A 17,839-nucleotide genomic window follows, 5' to 3' on the forward strand; every position below is an offset into this window, starting at 1 on the left:
GATGGGTGACCGTCCAGGCCGCTATGCGTTGTTGCCATTTTTCGGGGTGCACTCAGCCTCGTGATGCCAATTGAGGAGCTACTCGACCGAATAATAGCGGCTCCGGTCAAAGAAAACTATCACAACGACTGGGAGAGCGGTGTGCTGACCACACGCCCGTCCTATCCGCATCCAAAAATGAGGATGACACGGCGGTCGGATGGTCCCGATAGGGTGACCATCCAGGCCGCTATGCGTTGTTGCCATTTTTCGGGGTGCACTCAGCCTCGTGATGCCAATTGAGGAGCTACTCGACCGAATAATAGCGGCTCCGGTCAAAGAAAACCATCATAAAGACTGGGAGAGCGGTGTGCTGACCACACGCCCGTCCTATCCGCATCCAAAAATGAGGATGACACGGCGGTCGGATGGTCCCGATAGGCCGTTTGTGGCCTGAAGACGGAGTGCTTTATGTTACAAGCAAAAGTGAGTGATGTAGAACGGTAGTTCTGTGGATGAGGTACACTTACTTTTTCACAGATGGGTGTCAACATTGCTCTTTGACAATAACTGGGAACTCATCTCTTCTCGTAGGATCTACAGTAAAATTTGCTCAAGACCCGAGATAATTCACTCGCTAACTCTGTGTAGAACTGGACAGGAACTGATAGCTCTCTGATGCCTTACTCAGTTTTAGTTATAAGAGGCGATGAAAAGGTTTCCGTTTTAGGGCGTGGTACAGCGTGTGTGCAACGTAGTGTGACTACAATGCAGGTATATAAGCACTGGCTTACAGGCAAGGGAATAGTGCGGCATGCGTGTCGTTCCGGAGAGCGTGCAGTAAATGCGGAGAAGTGAAATACAGTGACGTTATAACCAAATGCGTCAAAACAGGACCAACGTGCTTTTTTATTCTTTTCTTGGCTTCCGGAGGACAAAAATGGTTCAAATGGCTCTAAGCACTATCGGACTTAACATCTGAGGTCATCAGTCCCCTAGCCTTAGAAACTATTTAAACCTAACTAACCAAACGACATCACAAACATCCATGTCCGAGGCAGGATTCGAACCTGCGACCATAGCAGGTTCCCTGCGACCGTAGCAGGCGCGCGGTTCCGGACTCAAGCGCCTAGAATCGCTCGGTCACAGTGACCGGCTTCCGAAGGACAAACATAGGAAGAGATCTATAGGATAATGAAGAATGTGCATAAGGCAGCCTGTTTGTCGGAAACTCTCGTCCCAAGAAGTTGACGAGTCAGCCATCAGCTAGAAAGTTGATGATCATCCCGTTCTTTCATTACCGGGGTCCACTCCGTATTTATTTCAAGAAACTTCGTGTCTCCATCTCTGGGAAACAGTACTGCGCAACGCAACGCAAATTACGGGGTGCGGTTATCGCGAAGCATACGGCAAAACTGCGAAAAGGGGTGCTGCTGCTTCATGATAACGCACATCCCCATTTCGGAAATGTCGTAACGCAGAGGTACGCCAACTCAAATGGAGACACTCGAGCACCCACCTTGTACTCCTGATCTCACTCCATGCGATTGTCGCGCCTTCGGTCTCTTTAAAAAAAAAAAGGCGTTGGAGTTGTGAGGTCCAGCCAACTCGTCTCATTTAGGGTACCTAAAGGATGCTGCGTTGTCGGAATGCTATACAACAATTCACGCAAATCACATTAATAGTTTTATTACAAATAAGAGGGCAAGAACCTTGCCGCAGTGGATACACCGGTTCCTGTGAGATCACCGAAGTTAAGCGCTGTCGGGCGTGGTCGGCACTTGGTTTGGTGACCAACCAGGCTGCCATGCGCTGTTGACATTTTTCGGGGTGCACTCAGCCTCGTGATGCTAAATCGAGGAGCTACTCGACCGAATAGTAGCGGCTTCGGTCAAGAATACCATCATAACGACCGGGAGAGCGGTGTGCTGACCCCACGCCCCTCCTATCCGCATCCCCCACTGAGGATGACACGGCGGATGGTCCTGGTACGCCACTCGTGGCCTGAAGACGGAGTGCTATTACAAATAAGAAGATTGAAAATACTTAACTTTGAATTTACAACGGTGTCGCAAGCGATGGGCGACATGCAAACAGTCGAAGTCCTTTGCTGTATACAAGGTCCACGTAAGCAATTGATATGCATCACACGTCACTACTGTCGTGCTCTCCTAATACAGTCCGAGTACTGACGGGCCGAGGTTGGCAGGGGCGGCACTTATATTCTCTTCGGCTGGAGGCTTGTCGGACGAGAATATGTAGCAGGCAGTTTCGGATTTCTTCACGCAACATGTCTCTGTGTTTTACCAAATGGATATCTTCAACCTGGTGTGTCGGTGGGATGGTTGTCTCAGTGCTCACTGCCATTTTGCGTGATTGGAATACCAATTCTGAGTAGTACGGCGTTCGAATGGAAACTTTTTGACCACCCCTTATATTTGAACTGCAATTCAGCATCGCTAGTACCGATTAGCTGTGATAGGGCTATTTTGTTTTTGAAAATAGACCTTAATTTTCTTTTGTGAGGGAACATTTCAGCTTTTTTGCTGTTTTCTGTTTCGATTTCCGTCTGGTCCACACATATCTCGACAATGATTTTCGTGCCACTAAAACCCTGTTTTCCGATTTCTACTGATAAGTGTATCCGACAATACACTGAAGAATAAATTAATATATAGTCTCTTTGTGAGGCTATATTTTCTTTTCCCTGTTTTCTTTTATTATTTGTTCATTACTGTGCAATTCGTAAGAATGTATGCAGGAATCAGACACAGACATGAGTCTAACATTTAACAGCTTGCCAAAGCCAGTCAGCCAGCTTTCCACATACTATTCTGTAAGTCTAGGGAAACAAATCAAAAGAGTTTATCGATGCGACATTCACATAACGGGCCATAAAGGCCACAAGTTTTGAGGTCCATTGTTTGCATTGACCTCGTTAAGTCTGCGAGCTAGTCCTTTGCCTCTGGGCATATATATGCACCCCAAATACAATAGTTCCAAGATAGGTGTTCAGTCAATAGTCACAATTGTCAGTCTATTCTAAGAGTATCTGAATGGACTTAGGATACTACGAAGGGAATATTTTATGCTGGTACACTGAATGATCAAATGGAAACTCATCGTGAGAAGAATTTCAACACAAAGAATGGACCCTCCGACTGGAGTATCGTTTCACACTTGCACAAGAAATCGGTATCCATGCAAATGAGTGTAGCAGTTGTGATCTGTAATTTACAGACCAGTTGCCCGAGCTCATTGGTGGAGCATCACATCATAATATCATTGAGAATTTAGCACTGATTGCGTAGCGGCAGAGGGTTACTAAACACAGGCAAAGTATTGAAAAAAAGTCACTTCCACACTAAAGAAATTATCGTATGAGGGAGCAATGCAGTCCCGGATAAGGCCAATGAAGAGATGTCTTGCCGTTTTTTTTTTCTTTTTTTTTTATTGTGATTTCATTCCCCTGCCCCATATGGGCAGGGGAGGGCTGTCAGCGGCACAATCCGCCGCTCTTCAGCCGAGTGACACGACAACTAAAACAAGAATAAAACGATACGTACATAAGGAGATAAAAAAGGGGAACATAAAACAGAGTAAGGGGAGAAAATGGAGGTAAAAATACACTGACATGTAAACGTTCATGGGGGACAGTTAAAAAAGTCACCAGAAAGTTAAAAAACACAGTCGGCGATTCTTAAAACACAGAGAAGACACTGAATGTGCATGCACAGGTTAAAAGTTGGCCACAGTAAAAAACACTCCGAAACAACACACTTAAAATCCACTTGGAGCACACGACGAAGAATAAGACTACCAGGTGGGACCTGCTGAGGGAAAGGTCAGAGAGGATGGAAAAGGAGGGGAGAGCATGGGGCAGCTGGGGAAGCGGCGGGATGAAGAGAGGAGGGGCAACCGTGGGTTCACGAAGAGGCAGGAGACACATGGGGCAGGAGAGGAAAAGGGAAGACAGGGCAGGAGGGAGCGCAGAGACACTGAAAGAAGGCACAAGAGATGGAAGGGGAGTAGGAGGGGAAATCCGCTCATAAGGAGGAAGGGGGAGGAGAGGGAGCCCGGAGGAGGAGGCAGGAAGAGGGGGTTAGAGTTGGTAGGAAGGGTAGATGTCAGGGCGAAGCTCATCATGCGGGAGGGGTAGACGGTGGACGTTGTGTTGGGAAAGGAGGTGGAGGGTGTGGAGATGAAGAGAGGGAGGGACACAACGGTAAAGGCGCGGCAACTGGTTGGGAGTGGAGAGGAAGGGGGACACCAGGGGGTGAGGGGGATCAAGGCGGCGGACAATATATAGTGTGCGGATGTGTTCAAGGAAAAGGAGAAGGTGGGGGAAGGGGATGAGGTCATAGAGGATGCGCGTGGGGGACGGAAGGTGGATGCGGAAGGCGAGGCGGAGTGCATGGCGTTCGAGGATTTGGAGGGCTTTATAGAACCGGGGAGGGGCGGAAATCCAAGCGATGCTGGCATAACAAAGGATGGGGCGGATCATGGATTTGTAGGTGTGAAGGATGGTGGAAGAATGCAGACCCCACGTCCAGCCGGACAGGAGTTTGAGGAGGCGGAGGCGGTTGTGAGCTTTGTTTTGGATGGTAAGGAGATGGGGAGTCCAGGTGAGGTGGCGGTCGAGTGTGAGGCCAAGGTATTTGAGGGTAGGAGTGAGGTGGATAGGACGGCCATAAATGGTGAGGTAGAAATCATGGAGGCGGAAGGAGTGGGTGGTGCGGCCTATGATGATCGCCTGGGTCTTGGAGGGATTAACACGGAGGAACCACTGGTTGCACCAAGTGGTGAATTGGTCAAGGTGGGTTTGGAGGGTACGTTGGGACTGTTGAAGGGTAGGATAAAGGGCTAGGAAGGCAGTGTCATCAGCGAACTGGAGAAGATGAACAGGAGGGGGAGGTTTGGGCATATCAGCAGTGTACAGGAGGCCTTGGCCTTGGCTTCCTTTGACCTGTTATGAAGTGTCAAGTGAGCATCTGTATCCTCTGGATGACCGTGATTAGTGCTTGTAGAGTGTAGTGTTTGTGTTGCTGCAGATCAAGGGAACGAAAGAAGATGAGACCCCATTTTCAGGGCTGTTGTTTTACAAATTACTTACATTGTGATTTAGAAGGCTATTTATTTATTTATGTGAATACGGTCCTACGCAGTGGTTAGTGTAATAGATTGGCCAACGCCATCTGTCTGATTCCACTGAACTACTTGCAATCGTGGTCCGATTGCCACACTTTTCGCATTATATGTTTGTCAGCGGGGCCGCTCTTACATGTGCTCCCGTTCCATAAAGCTATGCTGTGCATCTGTTGATAATTTGCAAATGGAACCGAGTGAGGTAATTAAAGGATTTTTCGGTATTTATTTTCAAGATCTCCTTAGCTGCCCTTTTCAAATCAAATTATTTCCAGTTTAGCCGCGCGGGTTAGCGCGGCTACCCCCGTCGGAGGTTCGAGTCCTCCCTCGGGCATGGGCGTGTGTGTTGTCCTTAGCGTAAGTTAAAGTTAGATTCAGTAGTGTGTAAGCTGAGGGACCGATGACCTCATCAGTTTGGTCCTTACCACAAATTTCAAAAATTTCCACCTTATCAAACCTTAAAAAATTTTTCGCTGCAATTTTTCATGTGTCCGGTTCTTTCCATGAATCCAGTTGACAGACAGTGGACATTTTCAACTTTTTGATATCCCAATCGCATTTTGCCGATGTTTGTAGTCATTTTACGGATCGCGTTTACCGTGACCGTTCGTGAAGTATGATGAGAACTTTCCCGTAGAGTACGTTTCTGCACAAAATGGGATCGGGACGTTTCCTTACACTTATTTTTATAATTTTTTGCTTTGTAGTTAATCTGAAGATGCCTGCCACAGGCGTAACGCGTCACTGAAATTTGAAAGTAAAACCACTTCAACCAAGACTGTATTCTTATCTCAAAATTTTGCACTGGTTTTGTATCAGACGAGAAGATGAAATGGAATAAATTTCATCGAAAATTTAATTCCAGTAGCCAGAAAAGAAGTGGAACTCCGCTCCTCGTGAATTAGAGTTCATTGTCTTACCCACTGATACACCTTCCTTTATCTGAGACCTGGAAAAGAAAATAGCTATATTTTTTGTCCATTTATAGTACCCTAGTGGGGGTACGTTCCTTAATTCTTCATTGCCTTATAGTACGTATTTGAGAACTATGTGATGTATCTAGGTAGCAAATGTGCATGGTCTTTGGCTACTAGCATCAGGGTTTCACCATTTCCTCTCCAAGAAAGGAAGGATGCGGTATCCGCACCTACACTCCGAACGTACTGCAACCGCAAGCACACCCGCGTTCTGTGGATGACCTAGCATTAGGTGTCTGCCACCACCAGTGCTGGCGTCTATAGTCCAGCTACAACAACGACTCCTGGTAGCAAGCCAGCTCAACAACAGTAGCAACAACAAAAGTAATAATAAAATGGTTCAAATGGCTCTGAGCACTACGAGACTTAACATCTGAGGACATCAGTCCCCTAAAACTTAGAACTACTTAATCCTAACTAACCTAAGGACATCACACACATCCATGCCCGAGGCAGGATTCGAACCTGCGACCGTAGCGATTTCGCGGTTCCAGACTGAAGCGCCTAGAACCGCTCGGCCACTCCGGCTGGCAAGTAATAATAATAACGCGGCTTGTTATCATCGATAAACCAGGACGCCACCACTTCAGGGGTCACGTACCTCGAAATAGTCTGCACTAGTAACAGGAATCCCCACCTCAGTAGTACGGGGGCTATTGGGGAAGTAAGATCCGATGGGTCATGAAATGGAAACCACTGCGAAAATCAAAAAAGTTTTATTTATAACAGTTAGCTACATCTTCCAGCTACTTCTCTACGTAGTCACCGCTCCAACGTAGACATATGTCATAGCGTTGTACCAACTTTCCAATACCCTCGTCATAGAAGACAGCCGCCCGTGCTTGCCTCCAATTCTCAATGCTGGTCTGTAGCACGTTGTCTGAGTCAAAATGTTTTCTTCATAGCCAGGAGTCTATGTGAACAGAGATGAAACTCAGGGGGAGCAAATTACGGGCTTTATTATGGGTGATCAAACACTTCGCAATCGAAAATGCCGCAGGAGCATCTTCATTGCCCCTGCAGAGCGCGGCCGAGAACTGTCGTCAATAAGGAGACGCATGACAGTTGTGTTATGTAGGCTGCTTGACATCAGGCGAAATCTCTCACCAGGTCCTCATACTTGGCGGGAGACACTTTTTTCTAGGCATCTTTACGTGGCCATTGTGCTCTCAGAATTGAAAAGAGAGACGTGACGCGATCGGTGGGAATACTAGAGACACTGCCCAACATATCTGTGCAAACCTTTATCGGATATTCACTTTGGTCTCCATTTCGCGCCCGATCAGACCTTACTTTCCGAATAGGCCTCGTACTTACGCCGTCGCACGGCAGCAGAGGTGTCAGTCATCGTGCAGTCCCTCATACGGAGTATACTCACGACCAGTACAGAGCGGACCTTACATCCAGGTAGACATCCAACTTGCAGAACAAGCCTTCGTGCTATGCCCCACTGTGTTCGGGCTTCATTAGGAACCTTGAAACGAAATAACTCGACAGTAATATCTCTTCATGTAAACCACCTCAGAGCTGTACAGTAAACAGTAATGTTATTTCTTCGTTTAAATGTGCCCAGAAAAATCAAGTTATTATTTTCAGTCTACTTGACTGCTGTTATTACTGCGTGCACCTTCAGCACTCACACTGGCACTGACCAGAGTTAGTGAAGAAGAAACACAAGCTAGGAAGCACATCTAGCATTGATACGGAGTAATTGTAGGAAACAGTGGACAGTACACGCGCATAAAATAGTTTTAAGAGTGAAATCCGTGGCTGCATTCTTAATTCCGGAAATTACAACTTCTTGTTAAAAATAAGAGGCCAGCATTTATTTGCTATTTTGTTAAAGGGGCCTTTTCCAAACCAGATACGTTAAAATTCTCATAAACTGCCACGTATGGAAAGTTTCTTTCCAGGAAAATGAGTCCAGGTATAATAATTTGTTTGAAATAGCCTAAGGAAGTGCAGTATTCGCCGTGAAAAGGTCAAACAGAACAATCTTGAAAAACATTTTTGTGCATTGCATTAATCACAATCTGTATGGCACCCCTTGAGGACCAACACTGAACTTTTATCTACGCGTGCCGTAAACCATTTGGAAATCTATGCCCCGATGGAATTGAGGAAGACTGGCGTCGTGCGAGTCCTGTCTAAGAAACAGTGACTAAAACAGCCTCCTGGCGTGTAAAAAATCTAAAAGACAGACCGTACAGAAAGATAATGATAACTGAACAGGAATCAGATTCTAAACAGCTGATATGTAATCGATGAATATCTTGAAAGCTACCAAAGACATTGCCAGGAACAGAAAGAGGCGTCTTTCTTAACCTTCAGGTGTGAAAGTAACTTCGGAAGTGCCCCAGAAGAGTGTTATATGACCGTTACGGTTCACCACACACCCACAAATGAATTGGTGAATAACGTAAAAGCTCCGTGAGTCTATTCGCGGACGATGCTGGTGTGTATAGGTAAGCACCTACGTCCCAAAATTGTAGCTGTAACCAGCGAGCCCAGCAGAGGGTCGAAGTTGGCGCAGGGACTGGCAGTTGACCCTCAACACAAATACTCTGTTCTTATAAAAATGTCACGGATTCCTTCATGAGGAGTACTGGTCACAACTAGAAGAAAAGCTCCTATAATGGTATGCCCGGAAACTAATACATCTTGATGTTAGAAAGAACTCCGCTGACAGCTGGGAAATTGTTGTCTATTAAAACGCAACCGATGTCGCGGCTTAAAGACGCATCATCGGTCTCTCTTTGTCGTTCGTGCGGGCCGCTTTTGCCTTACCCTGCACCGAGCTGCCCTGCTGTCACTCTGGTGCGGGCAAATTTTAAAGAATGGAGCACATCATCTTTACCTTCCGCTCGCCATAGTATTAACGATATTCTCTGAGTAGTAGATTTTGACTAGGAGCGATGAGTATGCCTATGACCTTTTAATGTTGTTGTCCCTCATGATGCGGCTTTAAGGCTCCAGACTAGTTGTGTTTTATTAAGCAACAATTTTAGCAGCTGTCAACAGAGTTCTTCCTAACATCATGCCTTTCAATTGTCCGGAATATAAAATACTTTGTGAATGCATGTTGAGATACGGGCCTATCTGTCCTCATGGTCCCATCTGCTGTTACGCAGAAAGAAACACTATGGGCTGTACTGCATTTGGTTATCACGCATCCTGACACGTCCTTCAACCTTTCCTCGCAGTGAATCCCGCAATATTTCGAATACAACTGGTTTCATCCGGAACGTGTCAGATGCATTGATCACACGCTCATGCAAGGTCTCAACACTGTCGATATGTTCGGCACAGATCAATGCAATTGCCGGCCGGTGTGGCCGAGCGATTCTAGGCGCTTCAGTCTGGAACCGCGCGACCGCTACGTCGCAGGTTCGAATCCTGACCCTGGCATGGATGTTTGTGATGTCTTTAGGCTAGTTAGGTTTAATTAGTTCTAAGTTCTAGGGGACTGATGACCTCAGATGTAAGTCCCATAGTGCTCAGAGCCATTTGAACAAAAATTGCAGTCATCATCCCATTGAACTAGAGAAGAGATAAAGAAGAACCAACGGAGAGCACCGCGTTTCGTTACAGGATCACTTAGTAATCACGAAAGCGTTACGGAGATGATAGATAATCTCCAGTGGAAGACACTGCAGGAGAGACGCTCAGAAGCTCGGTACGGGCTTTTGTTGAAGTTTCGAGAACAGATTCGAATCCTGCCTCTGGCATGAATGCATGTGATGTCTTTAGATTAGTTAGGTTTAAGTAGTTCTAAGTTCTAGGGGACTGATGACCTCAGATGTTAAGTCCCATAGTGCTTCGAGCCATTTGATTCGAAATTTAAAAGGAGGAATTACGTCCTCCTAGATAGTATTTATCAGAGTGAAAGAGGTTAAATGGCGGGGCTGGTGGAAGACGGGAGTAATAATGTCCAGATAAAGACACGCATCATATAGAAAACAGCGTCAAAAACACGGAAATAACATTAAATCGACGAAAATTTACTTTATTTCATATGTATATCTGCTTCGGAAGCCGAATTTTTGTAGTAAAATATGTGCGACTAGTGTGCATGATCTGTTTTGTAACCAGCAACTCTTCTCCCTTCGCAGAGGAAAAATGTAACTTGAGAAAACTCTGATAATATTCGCTTCAAAGAAGCAAACGAAGCAAAAAAACCTCTAAGAAACTAGTGAGAGACAGAGTGGGTGGTTTCACTCTGGTACGGAGCGGCGTACGGATGACAGAAAAGAAAGTCGGAATCCGCTAACAAGGTCGTGTAAGGAAAAGCTGCCTTGCTGACGATGTGAAAGTAACAATGCGGTCTGTTACATGCTGGTACGTAAGCGCAGCTAAGTCGATGTTGACGCCATTAGGGAGGTGGAGCCAAAAGCAACAGCATACGACACAACTGGCGCTTGATGGTTTTCATAATGTTCTCCAGACGCAGGAAACACAATTTTTACTACCTGTTTATCGTCAGATGTTTAAAAAAATGGTTCAAATGGCTCTGAGCACTATGGGACTTAACTTCAAAGTTCATCAGTCCCCTAGAACTTAGAACTACTTAAACCTAACTAACCTAAGGACACCACACACATCCATGTCCGAGGCAGGATTCGAACCTGCGATCGGAGCGGTCGCGCGGTTCCAGACTGTAGCGCCTAGAACCGCTCGGCCACCCCGGCCGGCGTCGGATGTTTAGTGCTAACATTTTCTCTCATATTTTCCCCTCTTAATATTTATTTTTCGTTTGTCTCCTGTCTATTCTCCATCTCTTCTCCATCAAAGCAATCAAACATTCATCTGCAAGACGTGTACCCCTAAAAAAAAAGAAAAAAACGTGTAACAACGCTCAGTCCACAGGCTACTGTTAGTCATATCCTCACAGAATGGGAACGTAGTCTGATCACGATTCACATCGACTCACTTCCTTAATCCACGACGACGGCTTACACTGAGGTGACAAACGTCGCGGGATACATCCCAATATCCTGTCGGACCTCTTTTTTCCCAGCGTAGTACAGCAACTCGACTTGCATGGACTCGCAAGTCACCTGCGTAAATACTGAACAATGCTGCCGCTGTAGCCACTAATAATTTCCAAAGTGTTGACGGTGCAGGATTTTGAGCAGGAACTGAAATCTTGATTGTGCCCCATAAATGTTCGATGGGATCCATTTCGGGCGATTTGGGTGGCCAAATCATTAACTTCGAATCGTCCAGAATGTTCTTGAAACCGGTCGCGAACGACTGTGGCCTGGTGACATGGTGCGTTATCATCCACAAAAATTTCATCGACGTTTGGGAACAGAAAGTCCATGAATGGCTGCAAATGGTCTCCAAGTAGCTGCACATAACCATTTCCAGTCAATTACCGGTTCAATTGGACCAGAGTACCCAGTCTTTTCTACTTAAACGCAGCCTACACCATTATGGAGCCACCACCAGCTTGCACAGTGTTGTCAACTAGAGTCCATGGTTTCGTGGGGTCCTGCGCCACATTCTAACCCTACCATCAGCTCTTATCACTGAAACCGGGACTCAACTGACCATGCCATGGTTTTTAGTCCTCCATGGTCCAACCGATATTTTCACGAGCCCAGGAGATGCGCTTCAGGCGATGTCGTGCTGTTAGCAAAGGCACTCGAATCGGTCGTCTGCTGCCGTAGCACATTAATGCTAAATTTCGCTGCACTGTCCTAAACTGTCTTCCTCGTACGTCCCACATAAATTTCTGCGGTTATTTCACGCAATGCTGCTTGTCTTTTAGCACTGACAACTCTACGGTATGCCGCTGCTCTCGGTCGTTAAGTGAAGGCCGTCGCCCACTGCGTTGTCCGTAGTGAGAGTTAATGCCTGTAATTTGATGTTCTCGGGACATTGATGACACTGTGGATTTCGGAATATTGAATTCCCTAACGACTTACGAAGTGGAATGTCCCAGGCGTCTACCTCCAACTACTATACCGCGTTCAAAGTCTGTTAATTCCCATCGTGCGGGCGTAATCACGTCGGAAACCTTTTGACGTGAATCACCTGAGTACAAGTGACAGCTCTGGCAAAGTACTGTTCTTTTATACCTCGTGTACACGATACTGCCACCATTGGTATAGGATCATATCGCTGTCCCACGACTTTTGTCACCTCAGTGTACATCAGAAGAGAGAATTAAATGAAATCTATTTCCTTTACATCACTTAATACTCTAACAGCAAGTCTCATAACAGCTTTGGAACTCATAGCTTACTAGTTTCTCACCAAAGGTACTATGGGCTCAGGGTAGCATGTGGCGACAATATCAGGCACCGTGAAATCGTCACCTCTGAAATTATTACCAGTGTTATCCATCACCCGTCCCCCCATATGTGAAGACAAACAACTCTGCTAAGAAAATGGTTGAAATGTCGTAGTAACCCTCAGCTGCCCTTACATCTCGACTACAATCCCCAGACCGAAATCCAGGAACCCTTAGTGGTAGCTCTGTGAGAAACGCATCAAAACAAATTTCGATGGTAATCAGACCTGGCCTGAAGAATGGACCTCTCCAAATCCCGACCACCTTGATTTAATCAATAATACGTGCAGAGATCCATCTGGTTTCAATTTACCAAGAAATGGATGGGCATATTTAAACAGAATTAGGACAAATCATGGAAGACAGAAATGCTGGCTCCTCAAGTAGATAAAAGCTGAAAACGCATTTGACGGTGACAACGTGTTACAGATAATACAGTATGTGGCATCCAAGAAGGAGGTGTTGAAGTAGTACGCAACATGTACACAACGCGACCGATGAAGTTGCGAACTCGCTGTAAACACTGCATTTTAACACACCAGAATCTTAGCCACGATGTGATTCGTAAATATAAGCTTTTGTAAGATGTTCATATTACCAATGTATGCTCATTTTGTTATATGCCATATACGACACCGAGTGAGGTAACAGATGTTGAGACACAGGACCTGTAGTTGGGAGGACTGGCATGCAACTACCCACCTGGCCATCCAGGCTTAGATTTTTCCTGGTTTCTCCAAATCGCTTGAGCCAAACTGTGGTATCAGACCTTTTAGAAGGACACGGACGATTTACCTGCTATCTTTCCCAATCTGTGTTTATGAGGCGGCTCTAATGATCTCGTTGTCGACGGCACGTTAAATCCTAACCTTCCTGGCTTTATTATTTATTATTTGAGAGCTAGAAGCAGCACTGTTAATATGGGCAGATAATATTAAAAACAACTAGAATACCAACAATGACAAATATAGAGTCAGTGTTTTCACTGGAATTTATGAAAATATATCTACTTTCAGCATCCACACTTTCGTAGTACCTAATTCGTCTTTCCACACTTCTTCGCGATAAGTTTTATAATATATGTAAATGAAAACTCATAGTTTATTACGTTTTTTGACCTGCTGATTCGCCAGTTATAATATAAGGGCAGAATAAGTATTTTTTATTTTTCTTCGTGTGAGGGTTTGAATCGAACACACAGGATGCCTGCAGGTGCACTACCCTAAGGTACTCATGACTCTCATGGCCTTTTTACGAGCCACAGCAACTGATGGGATGCTGAGCGGCCCCTCTAGAAACCGAACTGCTCATGTGAGATGAGGGCCTGAACAGTGACGTGATGTAGAAGCCACCCAGTTTGCCTAACGGATTTTCTTCGATCCTACAAGCTTGTGTTATTTTCCTTTGTTACTATCTCTAAAGCATTACTCTTCTCAGTGTCCGGTCTTTCTCTTCCTTCGTGTGTTTTTTGATCGCTCTGACTTCCGAGCCCCACTGATTCCGGTCGAAGCTGCCTGTGGTAGCAGTTCTGTGTGTTAGAGTTGTGTGAATGTGTGTGTGCTTCTTTGCTAAAGAAGGCTTTAATCGAAAGCTATAATGTAGAACAGTCTTTTCATTGTGCCTGTCGGCAACTCAACTGTTCATCTTTATGGTGAGTAGCAATTTATCCTTCTCCTAATAATGATGATATTCCGACCTTGAGTCTCCAGAGTTTAACGTCTCGTCGACAGCGAAGACATTAGAGACTGAGCACAAGCTCGAATTACGAAAGGATGAGGATAGAAATCGACCGTACCATTCTCAAAGGAACCATCCCGGCATTTGCTTGGAGCGATTTAGGGAAATCTTGGTAAAACTAAATGTGGATGGCTGGATGGTGATTTGAACCGTCTATCTTCTGAACGCGAGTCCAATGTGCTAACCACTGTGCCAGCTCGTTCGGTCAAGGTCGCAGTAACAAAAATCCACATGACATGAAGTGTACTACATACTTGGATATACAAACGATTAGCACTTACTTTTATGGCTCATTGACCTGGTGCAAACCATAACGTTGTGTTGTATGGATTAAATTCTGCTACTTACACTAGCATTGGTTGGCAGTAGCATGGACGTATATGGTAGCTTTGTCTTTATGGACCTCTGATTGGTCAGAACCAAGGAACAGAGACTCCTCTGAAGCTTGACGATGAGTGGTCGTGAAGTTCGTGTCCAGAGCAGAAGTGTGTTCATCGCTCAGGGTAGTTATTATTGATCCAGTGATATCAATCTTTAATTGCATTCCTATCAATGAGTTGGGTTTCTTTCAGGCATAGCCAGGAGTGATTGTAAGCCAGGTGTCAGTCACTATTCGTAGCATGAGTAGAAGTGTGCTTGCTGCTCAGCTTGTTTAATTTTAATGTTTTGTGGTTCAACAGTAAATACACTTCAGTAAGTTTGCGGCTTGCGTTCCAATAAGAAAGTTGCATGGAGCAGTCATTTATCCGAAGATATAACTTCATGCATTCATTTGGAAGTGTGTAGCGTGAGGTAATGACGATTTAGCTGTGAAAAATATTGCTGGATTGACACATCTTATCTTTCATTCATAACAGATTTGAAGTCATCGCAATCAGAGTTCTATCCCTATCACATAATAAATATTTAACTCTTGTAATAAGTAACATCAGTGATTAGCAGCATCAAGCCGTCTGCTTTTCTATTAATTCCTTTTCTCTTCTGGTGACAGTTTTGCATGTGCTATTTTCTGTAGTTTAGTTGGGTCCACATAATGAGCCAGGATTGGCAGAGAGTACCAGGGCAGTGACTCACTGTGTTATGAGTCAGCAAATGGACTTTTCTACTTCAAGAAAAATATCTACAAGGACAGTGCGACGATATCTGGAGCCCCATGAACTCTCAGCTCGGCGACCACTTTTACAGCTTCCTTTGATATGGCAAAAGAGAGATGCGCGACGGCAGTAGTGCATCCAACGTGAACATTGAACACGGGAGTGGCACCACGTCGTCTTGGTGTCGTGGTTCTATGTACAGCACCATGATGTATGTACCCGTGTGTCGAGGCTCTGAGGACAACACACTGCTAAATGGCATTTGTCATCGCCATAGCGGCCCAGCACTTTGCGTGATGGTATGAGGAGCCATTGTATACACAAGGAGATCACCTTTGGTTTGCATAGGTAATTTGATCAGCAGCTATTACACTTCAAATGTGTGAAGGCTGGCTGATGTGCCTTATCTTCTAGATCTTGTGACGTTATCTTCCAACGTATAAGATAGACTCCATGTCGCAGGTGCTGTTCTGACACACTTGATAGACTGTTTCTCTGGTCAGCATGTTCTCCAGACCTTTCACCCACTGAAAACATTCCCTCATGGGTTGGCGAGAGACTGGCACGCCAACACTCTGCAGCCACTACGATTCATAATCTGTGGCAGTCAGTTGAAGCAACGTGGAATTACGTGTGCGTATGTCATCCTTGTCCAGTTCGACTCGCTAATTGGCCAGGTTAGAGCCATTGTTGTTGCCAGATGTGTTCTAATTACTGTGCTGTTCGCGTAAAATAAGTAAAATTTAGCTAGTTTGCTGTCCCTCCTGGTGCTGCAATTTTATGACCAACAGTGCACTACCACACAAACAACATAAAAATAGCTCCACTTATCCAGTTCCGAGCAAATGGTTTTTGTAGGTCTTCCTCCACTCCTACATACTCCGAAATAAGAGTCCCTGCTATCACGGATTTTTTTAAAAAAGAACCGAGATCTATTATGACCCAGTTCTCGAATATCTCACCTTAACCATCCTGGAAAGAAATGAGAATTAAAAATAAGACTTGTCAAGTCTAAAAACAAGACTTGTCAAGTCTAGATGTGTATTAATCATTACCAACAAAATAAGTGACCTAAGTATTAAGGGAATTGCAGTCCAACGTCATACGGAGAAATACTATTATATTTTTTTCATATGTTCTCTTATTTTGTGATCTCGGCATCTGTGCAGAGTTCCGCTTATCTTACAAGTTTGTAATTAGTGTGTCATCAGGGATTGAAAAAATTATTCTAGGTAATAGGAAAGCATAGAACAGCAATTGAATATTCAGCACTGAAAACTCAATGAAGGAAAAAGTTAACGAGTATTTCTTTTTGCAGGGAGACTGCGGTGACAATTTACGCCAGCTGATCGAGGAGTTGCGCAATGGCTCTCTGTGGGCATCAAGCAGTGAGTACTTATTTTTCAACAGTATTTAACGATATATAGAAGAGACGCGAAAGAGTTTTATACGAAGATTTTATCTTATAGTCTGTGGTACTGGCATACTATTCTTGCTTTCGCTCAAAAGGGCAGTACACTTATTGATGACCAGTACCGTTAACATACACGGAGTTCGTTTTGCAATATTACGACATGCGCTATCGAAATCTATTCAAACTTAACGACGAGAAGTTATCTGTGTGAATAGCAACAACTGGAGCCATTGTTGCACAAATTCTGAATTGTAAGTCGCGACCAAGTTCGTTTTTCGTAAGGAAGTAAAATTTAGAGAACAAAAAATTACTGTTCCTCTGGAAGTACGACGGGCGTTCAATAAGCAATGCAACACATTTTTTTTCTGAAAGCAGGTTCACTTTATTCAGGATTACAATACGCCATGTTATTCCCCATTTTTTTGGCTACAAAACCATAATTTTCAGCATAACCGCCGTTCAGAGCGACGGCCTTACGCCACCTTATTGGGAGGGCCTGTATGCCTGCAAGCATTTCCGCACGGATGATCCTTCGTTGCTCTTGATGGGTATCTGTTAGGCGACGAGGAATCCGGCGGAAACATATCTTTTAGTACCCAAACTGGTGAATGAGTGTGTCAGCACGACCAACAGAGTCGCCCAGTTCTGCAGCGAGGCGTTTGATTGCGATCCGTCGATCACCTCGGTTGAGAGGGTCCGCACGCTGAAACATTGCGGGAGTCACAGCTGTGTGCGGTCAGCTAGCACGCGGGAGATCGGATAGGTTTGCACGTCCTTGGTCCGATAGTGACAGACGCCTCATTCAACGATTCACCGTGCTTTTGTTCACTTTCACAGAGTTTTATTCCTACCTTTCCCAGCCATGTAATTGCAACATAAATCAATTGGAATCCTCAGGGTACCATCACGCTGACATTATTGTTTTCTTTTTCGCCCTCAACTCAAGATATAGTGCCTTCGTTCCTAAGATAATATCGTTAATTTCCGAAACATCGTTGAACATATTTTTCATTCATCGAACATAAGATTCGTTACTAAATGATTACTTCACCGCTAGTCTCCCTTCATGCAATAGCTGTGAATAGTGTGACTCCAGCTTACTGCTTCTCTTCCTAGCAGTCTATCAGCCATCACAAATGATATTACACCGATTACCACTTATCACAGAAACAAAGATAACTAGAGAGAACACAGA

The 17,839-nt window shown here is 44.9% G+C and overlaps 1 protein-coding gene across 1 annotated transcript in view; it reads left to right on the plus strand.

Annotated features, from left to right (window-relative positions):
* LOC126470720 (nose resistant to fluoxetine protein 6-like) overlaps positions 1 to 17,839 on the plus strand; it is a 167,866-nt gene that overhangs the window by 47,043 nt on the left and 102,984 nt on the right. Inside the window, exon 2 of the mRNA XM_050098724.1 lies at positions 16,549 to 16,618. Within this exon, the coding sequence (XP_049954681.1) occupies positions 16,549 to 16,618 (70 nt within the window). The remainder of the gene's footprint in view (positions 1 to 16,548; positions 16,619 to 17,839) is intronic.

The sequence above is a fragment of the Schistocerca serialis genome, chromosome 3, assembly GCF_023864345.2.
Source record: "Schistocerca serialis cubense isolate TAMUIC-IGC-003099 chromosome 3, iqSchSeri2.2, whole genome shotgun sequence".
Classification (NCBI taxonomy): domain Eukaryota; kingdom Metazoa; phylum Arthropoda; class Insecta; order Orthoptera; family Acrididae; genus Schistocerca; species Schistocerca serialis.